At 35.6% G+C, this 23145-nt stretch overlaps 1 protein-coding gene across 5 annotated transcripts in view; it reads right to left on the reverse strand.

Moving 5' to 3' along the window:
• The window catches only part of SORCS1 (sortilin related VPS10 domain containing receptor 1), a 656026-nt gene that overhangs the window by 79664 nt on the left and 553217 nt on the right, over positions 1-23145 (reverse strand). For all 5 annotated transcript variants that reach the window (XM_049790574.1, XM_049790573.1, XM_049790572.1 and 2 more), the window contains exons 15-18: positions 22120-22237; positions 20091-20221; positions 15714-15827; positions 833-1004 (exon numbers count right to left, since the gene is read on the reverse strand). In XM_049790574.1, the coding sequence (XP_049646531.1) occupies positions 833-1004; positions 15714-15827; positions 20091-20221; positions 22120-22237 (535 nt within the window). The remainder of the gene's footprint in view (positions 1-832; positions 1005-15713; positions 15828-20090; positions 20222-22119; positions 22238-23145) is intronic.

Below are 23145 nucleotides of genomic sequence, written 5' to 3' on the forward strand. Positions count from 1 at the left end.
TTCAGAGAGGTTAAGTCATTTAGAAGATGACAAAAATGCTCAGGTACATTCTAAGATGCACGGTATAAATTTCATTTTATCTATTGCCTAAATATTCAGAAATTCCAGACAAGCTAATTTGACAAATAACAACTGATACTTGTACTGATATCCTATGATGCTACAAAAATTATAAACTCCCACTTGCAAAATAAGTGATATTCAATTAAGTTTGGTTTTGTCTTGGTGTTGTCTGCATAACCAGTATGTTGCTTTTAGGAAACAAAAGCGAGCCTTCAGGTTCAGAGAGGAAGACAACATTAGCATTTTTTCAAATTAATCCAGTATGTGGGTGTATTACATTATTCTCAGTGTTCCATTAACATAATCTGAAAAAATGCTATAAATGCCAAAAAGGAGAGATTTAATTGAAACACAAGTCCTAAAAGCAAGCTATTAAGTAGGAGCAAAAAATGATTTACAGTGAAGTGAAAACAATTAAAAAATAATGTCCAAGAAGGCACCAACTGACACCACCACCAGCAATAATCCCAACGAAATAAATTAAAAGTTTAATATAATTTATAACTAATAAAAATATGTTTAGAGACTAGGGATTACTCTCAAGAGATGGAAAACAGTGTTTGTTTGTTTGTTTGTTTGCACGAATCCTGGGTTCAAACTTCAGCCTTGCAAGACTTCTTGTACTGCTGCCAGCACATCCTGAACATACTGAGGACAGCCCTGATGCACTGCAGGGACACCCTGAAGCTACACATAAACAAAATCGAATATATATTTCAGAAGCATTCATGGACTTGGAAGATCAGTGGGAGTCAGGAATCAATCCTACCTCTTCCAGTTGCACCATAAGAGTAACATTATGTCCCTGTTCTGCTGTCAGCTTCCCATCAGCAGTGACAATCCGGAGCCCTCGAGGGGCCTTGCCTGGACACTTCTGGGGTTTGGCAGTATACTGCTCTCTCACTCCATCGGTGCAGTTATTAGATACCACCTTCCGGTACCTAAGTGAAGAAAAGCTCAAATTGTCATTCAGCTCATCATTCAGATCATTCTAAATCATTCCCAAAGCAGGACCTATTGCTTAGATCTGAGGGTCATCAGTAAAGGCATTTCATGTTGCTCTGAGAACCAGCATTAATTTATACAAACTACTCAGGAAGTAAGTCATGAGAGGCACTCATGGTGCCTATTATGAACATTTTACTCTTATGCTTTTATTCATTTAGTTAATCTATCAATCAGTTCACTGTGGAGTGGTGGGAAATGCCCAGAAGAGAAGATAAGTCCCCTACTGTTATTAAGTTTAAAATTTAGCTGAACAAACACTTGTAGATAGTAGTGGAGATGCTTCACAGACTCCATAACTGAGGCTAGAATGCATTTAATATAGGGCCAGGTATGTGGTTTAGCTATAAAGATAATTGTCCAACATTTTAATTTCTATTCAGTATTTCCTAAATAGATATATTGAATTACTTATATAAAGTATGATGACTTAACTCTACAGGTATATGTAGATAATGTACCATTTTTAGACTGTCTTTTTTATTTATCTCGTGTTTTTTATTACTTGTTTTTCCTTGCCTTCTACATATGAATAAAATCTTACAATATTTGTTTTTTATCTGAAGTTTAATTGATCAAAATGCTCTAAAGCTCTATCCTTGTTTTTGGGAACTAAATGCCTATTGATGGATGAATAGCTATAGAAAATGTGGAATCCAGACAGAACGGAATGACTTAATCATTAAAAAAGTAAAAGAGGAAGAAATACTCTTGTACTCAATTCTTACCATGACTTTGTTTATTTTCAAAATATTTTATATTGACATTGATATTTTAAATTGATATTTATAACCTCTAGATGGACTCCTCCTGGTTTTTTATTTGTTGGATTTTTGCCCCCCCCTTTTTTTCTTTCCTTGAAACAGAACCACATAACTTGTCTCATCTTGTTCTGCCTCGTAAAAATAAAAAATGATCAGACTTAAACACAAAATCCAAAACCAATGACAACAAAATCAATACCCAATCTACAACAAGCTAGACACAGAGGAAACCACTTATTTTAGCAGCCTGGGGAGGGGTAAAGGAGGGGGATATGGGATGCATGCTGGGAACAGGGAACATGGGATACATGGGATACATGCTGGGAGGAGGGAGGACAACACTGGTGGTGGGAATGCCCCTGATGCAATGCCCCTACGCACCTAAAATATTACTATGAAAGATTTGTAATTCACTTTGATAAAAATAAGAATTATTAAAAATTGTATAAGACAGTTATTACTCCCAATTATATAGCTTTAGGAATTAAGAGTCCTAGGTATTAACTAGTTTTCTCAAAATCATTATATTTTCTTTAGAACATAGCCACTGGTAAATTACTATTTTGTGTTTTTCGATTGAATATATCAATTTTTTTCTTCCAAGTTTATAAAGTGTGTCCTATGGTTGAGTTGACAAAAATCATTTATTTTTTGTATGATTTTAATTCTTGCATGTGACTCTGAACTCTTTTGTACTTGAGGATGCTCTTTCACTCTACACTTGCCTTGGTGACTGCTGGGAGGTCCACATCAGGATGGTTCTACCCACATGTTGAAATATCTGCAGAGCTATTATTACCATTTCTTATCATAATTCAGACTCGAAGGGGTAAACCTAGCACATCAGAGGTAAAATCTTGCTCCTGAACTAAAGCCCCACATTATTCTTATTGTCCATCCTTCCCCCACTCTTTTTTTCCCTTCTTTTTATTTTTGGACCACATCCTTGGGTATTTGGATTCATTAACTTCTAAATCTTCACTCAGGAACTACTTCTGGAGGGGCTCAGGGAACTTCCATGGTGCGAGGGATTGAATTTGGGCAGGCTGCAGACAAAGCTTATTCATTGTGCATACTCTCCCTTAATTGGTCTTTTTTTTTTTTTTTTAATTTAGTCATTGTGAACAAGGTTATTTTTTGGTTTTAGGTACACAATATTTCAATGCCAATCCCCTGATTAATGTCCACTTTCTTCCACCAATGCTGCCCCCTACCCATTTGCTTTTCACTTATATTAGCATTTTTCAGTATCATACTATGTTTTCTTTTTTGGGGGGAGGGGGCACACTCAGCAGTGCTCAGTAATCACTCGGTCTCTGCATCAGAAATTGCTCCTGATGGGGTTCTCTTCAGGGGATCATGTGGTATACAGGGGATCGAACCAGTGTTGGCCATGTGCAAGGCAAGTCCCTACCCACAGTGCTAATCTAATGCTTTCCATCATCCTTCTCCCCTGTGCTCTTTTTTTTTCTTAATCCATTGTAGATCACTCAAGGGATGTGTCAGTAGTAAAGGACATTCCTTGCATGCATGAAACCTGAAATTGATCCCGAGCAGATAAGAGAGATGAAAAGGAGAATTAAAAGTAAAAATAATTCGGGGCTGGCAAGGTGGTGCTAGAGGTAAGGTGTCTGCCTTGCAAGCTCTAGCCAAGAAAGGACAGAGGTTCCATCCCCTGGCGTCCCATATGGTCCCTCCAAGCCAGGGGCAATTTCTGACTGCTTAGCCAGGAGTAATCCCTGAGCATCAAACGGGTGTGGCCCGAAAAAAAAAAAAAGTAAAAATAATTGCATGTAAGGCAGAAAAAGAAGTAAAAATGGTGCATTCTGGTACCAGCAAAGACAACAGGAAAATGACCTGCAACCCCCAGTAGCAATTATGTCATCTCAGTCTGCTCAGCTGGGCCTCAGAATTCGTCTGTTTGTTACTGAAAAACCTATGCAAACTAAGGCAGGTTATCATTTTTAGTAGCTTAGCACTGAATTATACCTGCGACTTTGTTTGGGGAGGAGCAGCTACAGAAGTAATGTCCCCTTCCCATCATACTGGCACTTTCTGCAGGCTCAAGGACATTCCTTTTGTCTGTCACTGTTCTGACCAATCACTGCCTCAGGCCCTCCTGAATACTGCAGCAACAGGAGTTGTTCTTAAATCGAAAGCACAAAATATCCCCATGGGATTTTGCCGCAAAGAACATTATTGGTGATTTTTTTTTAATTTTTAAAAAATGCTCATTAAAAATCATTTTGAAAGCATTTTATTTCCTGGGTGAAAATGGCACCACATTACAACTAGCAGACGTGTCCCTCAAATTTAGAAGAAAATTGTGCAGAAATACAGAGTTCATTTACTCAAGTAAGCACACACCTGCTTTTGCATAACAGAATGGTTCTATTTTCATCGCAGCAGCTGTCCCTGGGTCTGAGTTACATAAATGAATAATGCATTTAATATGTTATTAAATGGGGCTGCTCCCTCTGCAATAACAAGGCAACTTATGATTATGTTGGACCTAAGCTCTGAATATTGCTGGGATGCATTTAGTTGGTAAAGCATTCTTCAATCTGCCAAGAAGAAAAGTGCTTTGTAACGGCAAGGGAGTCTTTGTACAATTACTGAAAGGGAAACATTCGGCAAAAGTGCCTTTGATAGTACTGTTCCCTCATCAGTAGATAGTGTCTTATTACTCCAACAACCCCAATTTCAACTGCTCCCTTCTTTCCAATTGAGATACACCTTTGTCATCTTTGTCACTCTTTTTTTTTTGCCTATACCTTCTTTGATTCTGCTTTAGAGCTGCTTGCCAGTTAAAAAATAAAAAGGATGAAGAGCATAGATTTCCTCTGTTAGAGCAAAACTGGATAAAAGCTCCGAAAGCCTTTATAGTACGTATTTACTCTTCACTTATTTTTGTCCTCCTTGGGACAGGTGTGGTAGTATACATTATAACAATTCAAAATACATTAAGTTGATATAGTTTGTCCAGTAGCCTTCTTTGCACTTGGAATAACTTGGTGAGAATTTTCTAATATACAGATACCAAGATTCTACCCCTTGGAAAAGAGCTATATAAGTAGTGATATCTGATACTGGAGAAGCAGTACAGAAATTAACAATTGGGGCAAATAGGTTATTTAATTTATGGACCACAAGAAATTCCTTTGGCGAAAGTATCCTGGTCCAGAGCTTCAGATATATTACAGAGGTATTATATTGTTCTTCTAAGATATCAAACCTCACTGGTAAGCAAACGTAAATTATAGTAGCTAATTAGAAGTACAAACTTGGGGGCTGGAGATAGCATGGAGGTAGGGCATTTGCCTTGCATGCAGAAGGACAGTGGTTCGAATCCCGGCATCCCATATGGTCCCCCGAGCCTGTCAGGGGCGATTTCTGAGCATAGAGCCAGAAGTAATGCCTGAGAGCTGCTGTTGTGACCCCAAAAAACAAACAAAAAAAAACAAACAAAAACGAAGTACAAACTAGGAATTCCAGAGCCACCAGTTATGCTTTAATAACAATTCTCTGTGTGAAAGAATATTTAGGACAACAGTAAGCCCAGATTTCAATGGCAATTGAATATAGAATTATCCTCAATATTCAGAAATTATAAGATTTCACAGATGACTAAGCAAGCTTCTAAGTTTTTCTAAAAACAATCATTGTAAGGATTTGCCCCTTAAATGAGTAAGCAGACCTTGAGATTAGGGGAGTGTTATGAGACAGGCAAGGTAGATGAAAGAACACCTTTAATGCATTAAGCATGATAGAAGAACAGTCATTTGATTTGAACAGTAAAGAGAATGTGAATATCTACTTGTTGAGATATGACATATGGCTGTGTAAAAATGAAGTGACTTGATAGGAAGGAGCATAATAAAGCTGAAAAAAATGCCCCAATAGAATAATAAAGAGACAGAAGCAGGATGGTATTTATTTTACATCAGTGTATGGCTGACATATGTAAAATAATGTTTTCTTCTTTTGAGTATCTGCAGTTCCAGGAATCAAAAAATTGAAATAATATGAAATAGTATTGGTTCTGGACATATAAGAACTTGCACTAATATCAAAGAGCCTGTAATATATTTGTTTTTGTGTTTTCCTTTTTTGGTGTTGAGCCATACCAGGCAACATTTGGGGTTACTTGTTTAGAGAGAAGAATTAGTTTTTTTCCCCAATGAGTATAGTGCTTGTTGTGGGCTTGTGGTAAATTATTTTGACTATATAAAGGAAAATGGCTTCCTAAAGTTCCCATTCTGTTAAGTATTATATATATAATTGGTTTCTATAAGCTTGATATGTGTGTGTATGTGTGTGTGTGTGTGTGTGTGTATCACGAATGGATACTAATCTTAGAGAAGAAATAATAGAAACTTCCTAAAAACTCAAATGGCCAAAAGGATCATAAACTAGTGTTCCACATCACTAATCATCTGGGATATTTAAATCAACACGACAATGAGATGTCCTCTCACATCAGAGAGACTCATACACATCAAAAAAAAAAAAAAACCAAGAACAACGGATTCTGAGAGAAAAGTTCTCTCACTAACTGCTAGTGGGACTATATACTGGTTCAGTTTTTTAGAAAGCAATATGGACCTTCCTCAGAAAATGAGAAACTGAGCTTTCATTCAATTCAGCAATACCAGCATTGGGAATATACCTTTGGGACTTAAAAGTAAATTGCAGAAAAGTCTTCTGCACTCTTATGTTCATTGCAGCAATATTCATAATTGCCAGAATCTGGAAACAAAATATTGAAAACTTATGAGTGGATAAAGACTTTATGGCACATTTAAAAAATGGAATACTGTGCAGCTGGTAGGAAAAGCAAAGTCTTGAAATTTGCTTACACATGAATGGAAACGAAGAGTATTATGTTGTGTAAAATGAGACAAAGGGAGAAGGATAGAATATGAACACTCATTTGTGGGCTATAAAAAGAAACATAGTATGGTAATAACACTCAAAGACAATGAAGCTGAGAACTCTGCTGAAAAGAAGCAAAGTGATATGCAGGGTACTGGTTTAGTAACACAGTACCTAAAAGAAAAAAGGAAAAGTGAAAGAGGATGAGAGAGAGTGAGAGAAAGAGAGAGAAAAGAAAAATGGAAAAATATCTGCCTTAGAGGCAGGCTGTTGGTTGGAGATGAGGCGAGTTTGTGGGGAACTCCAAATATTGGTGGCAGGATGTGCACTGATGTAATGGTGTTGGAATATTGTATGATTAAAACTTAATCACAAACAACTTTATAGTTGTGTATTTCACAGTGATTAAATTTTTAAAAGTATATTTTTAAAAGAAGAAGTTATGAAAGAAATAAGAACTCATGTATAATGAGAACCATTATGTCCTTCATTTCTTATCCTCAATGCCAATCCATTAAAAAAGAAACATCCAGACATCTAATAAAAGTTACACACAGAAGTAAGAAATGTTCATCTATATGTGCTTGTTGAGGTCTTCTGTGACACGTCCTATGGTGCTGTCATAGAAACCGTTACAATTTACTGAGTAGATCTGAGTCTATAAATAATGTAGGGGCTTTCCATTCCATTCAGTAGAATTTAGCACATGCATTGCTTTTAGAACCAATTATTTTCCATTATGTCCAATGACAAATCTTTCTGAGGAATTTGGTCCAAACATTAAAATCTCCACCATGCATCAGGAATGGGATCATTTGGGAAAATTTCTCTAGAGAAACTAAAAATAGCAACTCCAGGGCTAAAGGCAGATTACCAGGCTCTGTTTCAGTGTCTGATGTTGGAGTGCTGTGTCTTTAGAAAGCATTTAAAGGCATTTGAAAGATAGCCTGATACTATGATGGCTACTGATTTTGCTAAAATTTACATTGGCCTAATATTCTGTCCCCACTAAATATTGCTTTATACAGAATTGCTTTATAATATAAGCTCATTTTTAAGCTTTCTGAGTCACATTGCATATTGAAACAATAACCCTAAGGAACAATGAGACATTGATACTGAACATTCTTCTGTGAGGAAATGAAAGCCTTCTTTAAAGAAACTTCAAAGACAGAAATTTCAGTACATGCATGTTTTGTTAATACATCTAGAAATACTTGTAGCTTAATAGCAAGAAGAAATCTGTCCCTGGAGAAGTTTATCTTGATTTCTTAGAATAAACCAGATCAATTCCCATTTTATATTTACAGTATCTTTTATGGCTGGCATGAAACAAGGACTGACCTATTTAATTTAGCAACTTAAATTTGCTGCATGTTTCTTGGATCCAAAGCAGTATAAGCAAGATTTAACCAGATAGAAGTAGAACTAATTGAGTTTATGCCTGTGAATGTGCAAACTAAGTTATATGTAGCCATGGAGAAACAATGAGGAAATCACTGGAATAATTTTGGCATAATCATGCAAGAAAATATGCAAATTAATACTTATTTCATTTTATTTGAACTGAGCAGCTCATTCACTAACCAGGTAAATGTGTTATCTTCCTAGAGTGGTATAGAGGGACAGGCATGTACCTTGGAAGGCAGTAGTTTCTAATTATATGATTTTTATGAGACTATCCTGGTTATTAACTTCTGTTTTACAGATGAATAAAAAGGACCTAGATTAAAAACTGGGAACAACTTGACCTAAGAGCAGGTTATCCTACCTTACCAGCTAACAATAAGACAAAATCAGAAGACTTGTCACCCTTTGGTAGGTCCAAAACCCAAGATCGTGATTTATAGATGACTGGCTGCTAGAACCATGACCAGACAGTATACATCTTGGGACCAATAAAAAAGCCCTAGTCTAGAGTTTGAACTACGACCTGCACAATAACCATGATCCCCAGTTCCAAAGGTCTGGCAGAGAAAATTGTAACGGAATGGGGCTTCTGGAAGCACAAAGAAAGACGCTATCCTAGGTGCCATCCTAGGTTCAGTGCAAAGACCAAGACCACCAGCCACAGAAGATGGATTAAAATGACACTGAGGGAACAGAACTTCTAGAACCACAAAGACTGACTTCATCATAAGTCCCACCCCTGGATCTGTGCAGATACTGAGATCTCTAGACACAGAGGTTTAATTGTATCACCCAGGACAGAACAGAAGTCTTCCAAACACCACAAAAGCACCACCGAGAGAGTAAATGATCCTGAACAGAGTCTATAGTTAATCCCATGACAATATACTCCAAGGACAGAGAAACCCCATATCTCTTAGGCCAAGTGAATTCCTTTTCGAATGACCCCAATATTTACTGTGCCAGGGCAGGAGGGAAAAAACAAAAAAGCAAAGAGCACAAAACATTGTTTATTTTTATATATTATTTTTTATCTTTATTTATTATTATTATTATTATTTACCTATCTATTTTTAGTCCATTTCTCTGTTTGGGTGTGGTTATTGAAGTTGTTGTCCCCAGTTATACCTATTTTTTTCTCTTCTTTTCTTTTCTTTCTTTTTGTGCTATGCCATGTTTCTTATCTCAAGACTATGGCGTTGTTTTTGTTTGTTTGTTTGTTTGTTTTTGTGTGTGTGGTGCTTATCGTTATTGTTGGAGTCCTCACTGGATATTTGACATTTCTTTTTGTACTGGTGGAATGTTTCATCTTCTTTTTCTCCTTTGTCTCTCAAATCGATGATGAGAGCCTCTAGAAGGATTCCGCCTATTTTCGGAGTATTAAACTTTTACCCCAGTTTATTACTTTTCTCTTCTTCAAACAAAACCACATAACTTGAACTAGCTAGTCCTGCCTCCCAATTAGAGGGGGAAATAAGGGAGGCACCAAGACCAAACAGGTGCAAGACTACTATGTAGTAGGATAGGTACATAGGGGACCACATATTCTAGCAGCCCTGGGGGTGAGGGAAGAGGATATGGGAGATAGAACAAAAACGGAGGTGTAGGGAGGACAATTTGGTGATGGGAATCCCCCCTGATTTTATGTAAATATTTACCTAAATTATTATTGTCAACAATATGTAAGCCACTATGATCAAAATAAAAATTATATTAAAAAAGGACCTTGATTAAATATGTCTTGATCTCAGTTTTGTAGACTATTAAGTATCAGATATATGTCTGTAACACAGAAACAACTCAAAGAAGCTGTTCCCGCTTTCTTCTCTCACCCGAGAGTATCCCTGAAATAATGACTAATATATTGGTGCTGGCATTTGCATTTGGTAAATTTCCTAGACATTGTGTTATAAGCTCCACTTACAAAAATAACAAAGGAATATAGTATGATTTTAGAGGTACGAAACTTAAGCATCAAAGAAAGGAAGGCATTTGCTTAGAAAGCAATACAAGGCAAAGGCATATTAAAACTCTCATTGGTTTCATTATGAAATTACTCTTTCTCTTGAAACAAAATAACCCCATCATATTTCATTATTTTTCCTTATTAGGGTTTTCAAATCTCCAAGGAATGGCTTGAGGAGGTGTTGAGGCAACATGAGAAAGAGGTGAGGAGCTGCAAAAGAGGGCAGAACTTGACTTCTTAGTGCTCTATGGTTCTCGCATCAAGAAACCTGGACAAGCAAGGGTGGGAGGAGGGAGATCAAGGGGCATTGGTGGTGGGAATGTTGCACTGGTGAAGGGGGGTGTTCTGTTTATAACTGAAACCCAACTACAATCATGCTTTTAATTATGGTGCTTAATTAAAGATAATTTTTTTTTCAAAAACAAAAAAGAAAGAAACCTGGACTCCACTGAACCAACCACAAAAATCAAGTGTTTACAGGAACCTCATGGGACTTATTGCCCTCATTTCTAACCAAGAACTAAAATAAAATTTTTAGTCATTCACTCTGTACAGTGAACCTGATAAAATGCTGGGAGTCTCCTGAAAAGAGCAGTTCTATTGAGCATCAGAACTGATTCTGGGATTTGCCCATTATGATGTACTGAGTGAACTTGATAATACTGCTAAATATATAAATATAAATTTTAATATCCTGATTGATGAATCAACATAACCATTTATAAAATAAAGCATTTAAAAATAAGAGAAAAAGAATAGATTATCTGCATGCTTCCAACTAAACTTTCAGGAAGGTTATACCAGGAGATTAGTTTGTTAAGCTTGACTGTCAGGGGCCAATTGTCTAGTAGACCCTATTCAATTTAGGTTCAGACTGTGTCTGCATCATGTGCTCTGCTAGAAGGGAGAGAGGTGAGGTAGTGAAGCTCTGGGGGACCAAAAAGTATGATGAGAATAACTCTCAAGATGATGTTGTGGATTCCTCTACACATTAATGCTAGTCTAGAGCTAACATAGATATGACTCTCTAGGAGATTATACATTGATGATTAAAATGAAGAGACTAAAGGCCTTTGGTTTTGAATTCTATAGGCTTCCAGGTACTGGTACCAGCATTTGTTCTTGAGAAAACTACCATCAGAGATCTTTCTCAAGTTTATTTCTTTTTATTTCTTTTGTCTGAAAAGACTACCCATAACAACTTAAATTGAAATGACTCAAATACCTTCCCCTCATCTTTTCTGTTGAGATTTAGAGTTTAAAAAGTGATGGTAGTTGACACAAAAGAATCAACAATTCCTAGTTTCACAAGCAGTCTGTGAACAAGAAGTTAGTATGTTTCCCTTTATGGAGACAAAAGACAATGTGTGATACTTGATGAAAGAATTTAGAAGATGGTTATGTGGCATTTACTTTACCAGCAAGAGACTAACTATGATTGTTGGGGGAAAAGATTCTTTTTTAGGATTTAATACAATTATTATAGTAAGAGGACATTAACTGCAGCATTGTTTATAACTGGGATAAATATGCAGTAATCTTCATGTTGAGAAAGGGTAAGGTAAAACTATAACAGCTGCTTTAATCCCCTGGAATGAAAAGCAACTAAACACAAGTTAGCCCTGTATATATATGAGTTTGGAAATAAGTTTAAGATATATTTGTTAATAGGGGCAGAGTGATAGCACAGTGGTAAGGCTTTTGCCTTGCACATGGCTGACCCAGGAATGAAACTAGGTTTGATCCCCCAGTATCCCATATAGCCCCCAAGCCAGGAGCGATTTCTGAGCACATAGCCTGGAGTAACCCCTAAGTGTCACCTGGTATGGCCCAAAAATCAAATATATGTATATTTGTGAATAAAAAGGCAAAGAGATGAACAATATATTTAGCAGGAACTGACATGAATAAACATCATCTCAAATTCAATACTTTCTTGGCAAAATTGAAAGAAAAGCAGTTATAGGCATACAAACCAAACTGGTAATAGTACGAGGAATGAGATGATGCTTTAAACCAACTTTATAAACATAGGAGGCATATGAGTATATTTTTTGTGTAATCAAATATTTTTAAATAAAATACTAAATATGGTAGTATGAGAGTGGCTTAAATATAATATAATAAATGTGTGCTCATAAAATTCCACAGAATCTGTAATCATTAAATGGGGGTATTAGAGTGATATGCATGAGGAAAAGCAGATTTTTTTTTGTAATTTAATTTGTATCTTTTGTCAACTCCTACATAGGTTAAAGACATTTTAAATGAAAATTTGCTTATATAAAGCCTTTTTGGAAGATGATTTTCGGTTCCTGTTCAAGCTAAGGTTCTTCTTGGTCTTAATTCAAATTGTATTGTTTAGACAATGTGCTCTCGTCACCTCTGTTTCCCGACCATAGACCATGAAGCTTTATTGTACACATGAGTTGTAACTTTTAAGAGCAGAGTACTTATTGTGTCTTCTGATGGCTTTTTTTTTATTGCATGTTCTTTTTATACAAATTTTTACATGGCTGCTGATGAAACTTTTCTGATAGATTTGAATGGAATAGATAAAATCAGAAGATGAAGTAATAACAGAAATCTATTAGGAGCAGATGTTCTAATGTGATACCCACTGATGTGTTTATATATGTGAGAGTGAAGGTCAAGTCCTAGGCAGTGATAATTTTGTTTCTTCAACTAATAATATATATGTTAAAAATAATATAAGATATGATTTTTATCTGAACATTTACACTGAATAACATTTGTGTCAAAAGTATAATTTTAGGGAACAGAGCAATAATACAGCTTGTACAGTATTTGCCTTGCACTTAGCTCGCCATGGTTCAGTTCCTGGTTTTACATCTAGTCCCCTGAAAATTGCCAGGAGTGGAACCTGAGAAAACAGTCAGGAAAAAAATAACCTGAGTCTGGTTCAAAACCCAAATCAAAAATTGTAAGTTTAATTTTATATGATATAAATGAAAAATTCCATTGGATGTAATGATATAGTCAGATGTCTGATATTTTGTTGGTGAGTTCATTATTTGTATTTCACTTACTAAGATTGTTCAAATTATGTTGATATTTCTTTAGGGACATCTTAACAATGTTTTTTGTTTTTTGGGTTTTTTTTCTTTTGGTTTTTGGGTCACACTCAGCAGTGCTCAGGGGTTACCCCTGGCTCTATGCTCAGAAATTGCTCCTGGCAGGCTCAGTGGACCATATGGGATGCCGGGATTTGAACCACTGTCTTTCTGCATGCAAGGCAAATGCCTTACCTCCATGCTATATCTCGAGCCCCTTAACAATGTTTATATGCATTTATCTGCACAGAAAACAAGTCAAAAATTAGGTCTCTTCTTCATTCTGTCTGTTCTAGGGATTTAAAAGGCATTGAGAACTATTCAGACTCATCTGTCCTATAGCTTCCTATTCTCAATATCAATGACAAAATGATATAACTTTCCTGATTCAGTTAGTAAAAAAGAGATCAATTCTGAAGATATCTTTGTGGGTTTTTGATGTCCTTTATAATGTCTAACCATTCTAGCTACTACAAGTAACAAAATTTTTCATCAGCCCTTACAATATATTTCTCATTATAAAAATTGTTCACTGGTTACTATAAAATCGTATTTGTAATTTTCTCAGTTTCTGTGTTAGCGTTCAAATAACTCATGATACAGAATTTCATTCAAAGCTTCTTTAATCCTTAACATCAGATGTTATTTTTGGATTTATCTGTGTCTGTACCTCCCCACTTTTAAAATAATAAACTTACTTTGGTGAAATTTTAAAAATGTGGCAATTTTACCTAGTATACTGTACCTAAATATTTTGTTTGCTTTTATTTTAATTTGTTTTGGGTTATGGCAGCTGTGCTCAAGGTTTACTCCTGGGTCTTTGCTCAGTGATTACTCTTTATGGGCTGGGGGAACTATATGCTGTGCTGGGATAAAACCTGAGTGGCAGGTACCTGGCTGTACTATTTCATAAGCCCCTCACTAGATACTTTCATTGCACATTATTCAGGGTATTTTATGAAGGTTTAAGTGGGTAGGATTAACATTAAAATTAGTAATCTGAGTAAAAAATAATCTTCCTTCCATAAAGTAGTTAACCTACTTGAATATGTCAAAAATCTTAAAAAGAAGAAAACTGTCTGGGCCCGGAGAGATAGCACAGCGGTGTTTGCCTTGCAAGCAGCCAATCCAGGACCAAAGGTGGTTGGTTCGAATCCCGGTGTCCCATATGGTCCCCCGTGTCTGCCAGGAGCTATTTCTGAGCAGACAGCCAGGAGTAACCCGTGAGCATCGCTGGGTGTGGCCCAAAAAACAAAAACAAAAAAAAAAGAAGAAGAAAACTGTCTTCTCTTCATGGTAAGATCAATTTCTTCCAGTGTCAGTATATTCTAATGGACCCATACACACACACCTTTGCATTCATTCTGAAATATCAGCTCTTACTAGGTTTGGAACTGTCTGCTCTGTAGATAAAGTTATCATTTCTTCTGATTATAAGTTGGGTTGAAGTTAAACATCAGCACCAGCTTCTGTATCATATACATATTTGGGAATTTGAATTGGACCATGTTTACAATAATACACATCACTTATAGATATCTTTTATATATATCTACAAGATATAGATATCTATAAGATATAGATACCTTATAGATACCTTAAAATCATATCTCTGGAAACTCTTAATACAATTCCTACTACCAGTAGTTTAAATTTGTATCTAAATAGGTTTTATATATTTTTAAAATATATCTAAGGGTTAAACTTGTGGGAAAAATCTTAAAATGCTTTTCTCTTTATGCCACTTGTTTTTATATGAGGCCTCTCTTAGCAATGCTTGTCCCAGAGTTTGGGGCCTGAGATTTTATGCTTCAACCATGCTGTTCAAACTTTATTCAGGTGAGGTAGTTTTTGGTGTGCCAATGACCACTTCTGTAAGTGTTAGCAGAGAAGTGAGATCCAGGGATTTAATTTGGGGACTGAAGAATGCAGAGCATGTGCTCACGTATTTTGACCCATCTTCCCAGCTTCCACAATAATTCTTATATATTATGTAAATCACAAAACATATATTTTATAATAAAGAAAGAATAATACAAAAATAAAATAAAAACTTACTCTAAGCTTACCAAAGCCAAAGTGCAAACATTAAAGGTGTCGAGATGGACTACATATTTCATATTTTTTAAAAAATCTCCGAGTGTTTTTGCATGTCTGTATTTTCTACATTCATAAAATAGGCATAGATGCATGAAATATTTATTTGACTTCCCACTGGTAAGAAGTAAACTGTAGCCTCAACTAATTAAATAGTTGTGAGATCAAGTCCCAAAAAATGAATAAATGTTTTCACGTTAATCTTCATTCAAATGATTTCTTTATTTTTAAGTAAAGACATCTCATGTGAAACCTGAACTAATAGTGCCACTCTATTCTACATTCTTTAAATGAATACAATCAAATAATATTCTCTAAAGAAGGGGCCTGGTCAACTTTAATCAGAAGTTCTTCTGTTAAGATAGAAAACATGCTGAGAAGCAACAAACATTGGTCAGTTAAACACATACTGAAAAGCAACAAACATTGCACTCTCATGGTCACTGCTTCAACACTCACCCAGTACTATTGAGGTAACTCTGTCCCAAGCTGCAGTCCTTTGACAGAGAAGATGGATTGAACCAAAATGCTGGCAGACACTGACCATTACTATGTCGCTCATAACCATAGTCACTGTGGGGAAAAGAGCCAATAGAAATCTTTCAAGAAGTGAAAAATGTACTAAGAATAAGACTACTGAGAATAATCCACAGCCAACCTTTACCCAACTCAATTAGTTCAAGCAAAGGGTAGTGGGGGGGAGGCATTTATTAAATCAATCTTTCTAAAAGGGAACTCTTTTATGCACAGACTATTAATTACTCAAGAAATATCCTACAGAATCCAGACTGAGATATGCTGATTCAGAGAAAATAAACTTAATTCCCAATAATTACAACAAAACACTTTTAAGCAGAGAGAGGCAATGTTCATCTTAGGAGCATATGCAGTGCTGACTGAGGCTGGGCTTAGAGAGGTCTGCAATTAGAAAAGTACATGGGGAAAGATCAGCATAAAACTTCATCAGAGAGTAACATAGCCACATGTGGCCAAATTCTCATTACTGACGATGTCTTTGGGGTGCTCTTCCAAAAAGCACATCTGGATCTATCAGGTAGAGCTGAGCCAGGTCTCTTTGAGAACAAACCATATGCTTCAAAGTCACAGGAGAAACTGAAATGTCCTTCAGGAGACTTGTGAGTACTTCCCTGAGGAAAAATTTTGTTCTAGCCAGTTAGCATTGCCAGTTGGGACTTTTGGCTTTAAATTCTCTCTAGTTCGAAATAGTCAGGCTTTTTCTCAGCTTTCTTTCTCTCAACTCTCTGGGCCTATGAGTACCCTAACTTGGCTTCTGAAAGACAAGCCTGAACACAGTGGATGACAACAAATAGCATCTCCATTTGTATACAGACATTCCCAGACAGTGATGAGCAAACACTTTGAACTGGCCAATCTGTGTAAGGGATGTGGGATGCATGTATAGGAGGGTGGGAAAGGAAGATGTGGGCTCAATGAAGGGGCCTGTCATCAGGCAGCTGGCACTTAGAATTCTGCACAGACCAGCTAGATTTGGTGCTGCTGGTTCAACACAGCATGAGTAGGAAGATTTTAGAATTGCTGCTTTAGGATACCCAGAACTCATTTTAAAGAATTATATTACAAATAATGTAGAATGACAGGAAAGGTCATCTGGGAGTACATACTGTCCCAGGAGAGAACCAAGCCTGGAAGGAACATTTAGTGCAACCAGCTTTCATTATGTTAAGTGAAATTCCTGAAATTCTAGCTATTGGTAGACACTAAATAAGGTCATGTGAGTCTTCCTAAATTTTTTTCAGACACTTTGTCATTCCAAAAGTCATATCTGATAAGGAAAGTTTACTATGTCCTTTTTCATTATTCATTTCTACTTCTCAGAATATATTTGCATTATCAAAACGTGTAGGAGATTCCAATTACAAATAAATACAAAAGCAGAATCAAGAATGAGGATAATGAGAGATAGGGGAGGGAATAAATGTAATTGCCTTTCTTTTTCTGTATTCCCTCACTGTAGAACAGTGGTGGTTGACATATTTGGCACCTGTGACCAAAGTAGATCAATAGTTAAAAACTACTGTTTGTTTTTCAATAGTTAAAAACCACATTTAAATAGCATAAGTTTTCATAGATCTACATGGAATTTTTAAACAAGTAAGCGGTTTAAAACCATGTCTTGAACAAGCTAGTAATTAAAAAATAAAGAAAATAACAAGAAAACAATGGCTTATTTTAAAACCTAAAAATCTCCCCAATATTTCCCAGAAAAAAAATAGTGAATTGTGATATTCACCTCCATCTTTCTTGTTTGTTTTTTTATAGAATATATCTTAGCAAAGAAAATGCTGTTTGGTATAGCCAAAATTAGACTAATAAGAGAAACATGGTAATTCTTTTAACAAATCTTTGAAGAGAGTAGATGACGAAACGCATAAATGGGTATAGTGGGTGATTTAAAAGTCATATAGATCAGGGATGTGAGCAATAAAATAACAGGTACATTTGATCCCTGACATTCCATATGGTCCCTACAGCACCAGCAGGGATGATACTTGAGTGCTGATCCTTATATGCTTGAGTTACATTTCAGGACTAAACCCTAAACCTCTCTTGGTTTAGAACTCCACAAAAAACAATTCACAGACATTTTCCATGTGAATATATTTCAGTGTATCAATTTCAAAAAATATGATGGAGTTTTTTTAAAATGATATTTTAATAATAGTATATTAACTCAAGTAGGGCTCTCATTTGGGAGGGCACTACAGAATTTCCATGAGCTCCAACTTTACTAAAGCTTCACTGCCTTCTGGGTAAATCCAGAGAAGTATTGTACTACCTCTTGACTTGCCTTATCTACTACAGTTCTGGGATTGAGGGAGCAGGTGGTCAATTTTACTAATACTGAGTTTTTGTACATTGAGAAAATGTACAATGAGACCAAAGCTCCTTTTTTCTAATATGTATACATATGCATATATATAGGTGATGTATATATATCCAGTATCTCGCCCAACCAGAAATATTTTAAGAGCTATGCAACCTCTAATTTTAACATAATTAGGATTTTTAAAAGCATGATTTGGTCCTTATGCAACACAAATTTAAAAGATATATTCAGCAGTCCTTTAAATTAAAAATGTCTAAACAAATGAATAGAAGAGAAAGATAGAAGCAGAAAATGAGATGTACTTGAATAAAGGAGCTAAACCTACTCATTATTACTCATCAGTTTTCAATGTCACGTGATTCTAACACATTGACCAAGACTTAGGCAAGGACACTGTGCCATAAACTTGGTTCTACTAAGCAAATTCCTAGTTCTTCTAAGGCACTATGTGTTTTATTTAACTTCCAAGTTCTTTGTACTTTTCTAATTTATATAAACTTAATTCTAGCAAAGGAGAAGTTGGCTTCACCACTAGATTTACAGAGCAATAGACTGAATGCCATTAGGTACTTCTTTCCACTGAATTCAGGAAGTTTTTGCCCAGCTCTCCTAAGAAAAATCCAGCTGAACTCTCTAGTTAAAAAACGGAAGGGAGAAAAAATTTAGCAACTATAAATATATGTTTCTCAATTATTAGAAGTTTAATTTTAGCACAGGTAAGATTTATACTTGATAAGTCACTTATTTGTTTAAAGTATAGTGCTACCTTAAAGCAATTGAGTCTGTTCTTACATATATTTTGTAAATTTTTATTTTATTGAACTCATTGTGATCTACAAAGTCCTTCATAGTTGAATTTCAGATATACAGTGAGTCAGGTCGATTCTTACCATTAGTATCCACCTCCCTCCTGCAATGAACCCAGAGTACATCCTATATCACCACATTTTGCCCCCAGTCTGCCAATATAACAGGCCCATTTAAGTTTAGATTGTTAAAGTTTAGGTTTTTTGATCTATTGTTGTTGACTTTGGCTTGAGTATTTTGTTCTGTCTTTATTTTTTCTTCACCAATGCATCTGAGACCAGTTTGTTCCTGGCTCCCAGATTTTCTTTTTTCTTTTCTTAGTTTTATAGAAAAATGCAGAAATATGTGGTAAAGAAAAGTAATCTGGGTCTCAAGGTTCTATGAAAAATGTGGGTAATCTTATTTAAAAGATAAAAATTTTTAAAAAGAAAACAAAAAGGAAGGGGGTGTGTATGTGGCAATTTTTTGTTTGTTTGCTTGTTTTTGCATATGCACAGCAATAGTTGGGAAAAAATAGAAAGGAAAAACCTTTGGTTTAAAAACAGGGTCATCCTACCCATGAAACATCATAATACCAACTAGAGGCTCTGGGCATACTGAGTAGTCTTACATATTTTAAAAATATGTTTACTTTATTTAAACACTGTGGTTACAAAATTATTTATGATAAATTTTCTGCTTTATAATGTACACCATCTTTCTTCATCAATGCACATTTCTTGTCACTGATCTACCATTTCCCTCCAATTTTCTTCTGCCTGCCTCTTGACATTTTACTTCTTTTTCTCTCTCTTGCTCTCTGTCTTTCTTCCCCTTTCCCCCATTTTACACTGTCATTTACACTATTATTAATGAAGGAATATGTATCATGTCTATCTATCATTTTTCCCCTTTTAACACCCCATATCACTTTTGGTTCTGTGATCATTCAAATTGTTTATGATAATCACCTGTTCTCTCCAAAATATTCTTTAAGGATAAAAAAAAATATTTATCATTGCTATCATAGTTGGCTATGATGTCCCAATGGCAATTTTAACAAGAATATGAAGTGTATTACTTAGCTCTGTGCAGGTTAATATTTCAAATTTTTTATTCAGGCCTATGTAAATTTGACAAGGGTGAATGAAGAGCTCTATGGAACAGTAATAAAAACTTACCAATCAAAATCTGCCTCTGTGCAGACACAGGGTTCAGATTCCATAGCTCCTGCATATTTTCCTTGCATGCATTTCCGTTCTGATTTTCGCTTCTTGTATATCCGTTTAGCTCCCATAATGCATGCTTCTCCCTGTAAGAAAACATGGATCTTACACATATGGACCATCTGTGTCCCATATCATGGCACTACAGGGAAATGTTCTCAAATCTTAAGATAATCTGAACTTGAATATCCTGCTTCATGTTGAGAGCATTTTCTTCTCAATGTTTAAAACTCTATAAGAGAATGAGACTACATGCCTAAGAATCTCTAAAGTTGTATCAAGAAAGAGCTTTCATTCTTTATGTATTCATTAAACATTTTCTTGGCAATGTGCCAGTCACAGTACTATCAGGGACACTGGGGAAAATAAAGTTCATTGCCAAAATAGTTAGAGTAATTAAATTTGTCTTCTGTAAGAAAAATTACATACATTTGGCCTTTTAGGAGCATATTGCTAACAAACAAAAAAATTCATTTTTTCCCTGACTTATTATGCCTCTGCTCACACAACTTGATAGGTGAATGTTGGTCTAACAGACATGTGAAGAAACCACATTTTGTGTTTCCTGAAACAAAAATTTATGAATATTATCATAGCTGTGCATCCCAAAGGGAGTCTTAGAGGCAATGCAAATGGGTAATAATTTAACTGTGTTTCAGAATAGAGAGAGTGTTGATAGCTGGTACATTCCCACTGTCAAACTCAGTGTATGTGTGTGTGTGTGTGTGTATGTTTGCATGTCTTTGTGCATGTCTCTGTATGTCTTGGAATCAGTGTAAAGTTTTTGGTGAGCTATTACAAACTGTTTTTCTTTTTTTTGCTCTTTTTTAAACTTGTATTGAGACAGATGTGAATTACAAGTCTTTCACAGTTGTATTTAATATGTATTTAATATTTAATATGTATTTAGTTATTTAATATGTAGTTGTATTTAATATGTATTTAATGTAATATGTATTTAGTTGTATTTAATATGTATCTAGTAATAATTGTATTCAATATGTATTTAATATTTAATATGTGACTGAAGTGTCCAAACACTCCATAGAGTTCATGATGATATAAAACAATAATAATCACAATGCCAACAGTTGAAACAACAGCTAGCACTGAATTAGGACCAATCCCACCACGAGGGTTGATCTCCCTCTATCATAGTTCCCAGCATGCATCCTATACCTTTAGCCTTAGCCCCCTGGACTGCTAGTGTAACATGTCCAACAAACTGCTTTTCTTGAGAAAAATGCTGTAACTAGTTCCAGGGCACAGCTACATGTTAATATATTACTTAGTCTGGGTTATGGCTAGATCATCTGTCTCTGCCTAAATATGGTGGTGGTTGAGCAGCAAAATTCTCTACTAAATTCTTTGAGAAACCAAGCAAAAGATTTTTTTTCTGCTTCAGATAATAAAAGTAGAGAGATTTTCACCGAAGTATCATTTTGAAAGCAATTGAATAGCTGAGGGGTCGAAGGAATAGTTCCTGTTAACTGCTATGTATTCTGATACCATGAGAATACCTTGCAAGAAGGCAAGAAGTAACACCTAATCCCAGGGACTCACAACAGAGCAAAGAAAGGATTTCTCTGGCATTCTTACCAAGTCCAATTTAGTTATTTTATGTCTGTTTGCATTGTTAGATAAAATTAAAGAGCTTTTTCTCACCCCTCCCCCACTTTGCAACCATATGCAGACTCAGGTAAATTATGTTTGGATCTTCGTGCTGAGTTAGTATTTCATTTGGAGTTGTAAATTTAACCAATAAATTTTATCTCATTATATTCTTGCACAATAAAACCAGAAATTACTTCACAACCAAACATAAATGTTGAGTGTGTTCACTGCTACAGAAGACAAAACATGTAAAAAAGCACTATGTGAACATTTTTGCTTATAATACCCCATTCTTTTTGTTAATGACTGTTTCCCACTCCAAACCCCCTGCCTCCCGCCCAGAAGTCAGCGCCAACTCTTTCCCTCCTACCTGACTGTGCAGCTGCCAAGGTCTGTAGTCTTCCTCGGCACAACGTCTATCAAAAATGGACTTATAGTCCACTTTTACCAGCTGCCACTCAGAGCGGTGACTGAAGTGTCCAAACACTCTATAGAGTTTATGATGATATAAAACAATCACAATAATCACATGCCAACAGTTGAAACAACAGCTAGCACTGAATGCTCAGTAGGAACTTAGCTCTTAGCACAATAATTTAACTGTACCATGAATTATGCTTAATTTTGAAAATCCACTTAGAAGGGGGAACTATTATTAATACTCCTTTATATATAGGTAACCTGAGACTCAAGAAATTAGTACACAAAAATCAAAGCCCAATTTCTAATGACTGGTAGAACCCAGGTGTTTGACTTAAGAAGAATCACCTTCTAAAAATCCTTGCACAACATGGTTCTGACCTTTGCTTCCTAGCAAAAGTGACTGAAGAATTTTATGTGTTCCAAGATTCTCCTAGTAGATTGTCTCACTGATGTACATGGCTTCCATTCTTTCTATGCTATTCTACCTTCTGAACAATCCTGAAGAAAACTGAGCAGTAGGACAAAGTAATAACAAGTTTCCTTCACTATATATTAGACTCATTGGAGAAACTCAGGAACTAGTGAGGTATTTCAGTTATGAATCACAAATGTGAATAAGCTACCAGAAATGGTCTCTTTTTGTCAGCTTTCATCATGAATATTTTAAAGTAAAACTTAAATAAAAATTTGGGAAGAATACTGATATCTACCAAGCAGAAAAGTATAGTTATTAAGACATATATAAAATTTGAATTGATCTTTTATACATTAACTAAAAGTTCAGGAAAAATATAGGAGATGTACTAACTATGAATTTGGATGTTAAATTTTCATGAGTGACAGGATCAACTACTTGCAAATCTTCTCTTTATTTCTATGCCCATTTTATAAAATCAGAATTTCATATTTCACATTCAAAGCTCATGTTTGGAAACCCACAGGCAGGCAAGTCATTAATCAAGTCCCTTACAAA

The sequence above is a fragment of the Suncus etruscus genome, chromosome 17 (assembly GCF_024139225.1).
Source record: "Suncus etruscus isolate mSunEtr1 chromosome 17, mSunEtr1.pri.cur, whole genome shotgun sequence".
NCBI classification, from domain to species: domain Eukaryota; kingdom Metazoa; phylum Chordata; class Mammalia; order Eulipotyphla; family Soricidae; genus Suncus; species Suncus etruscus.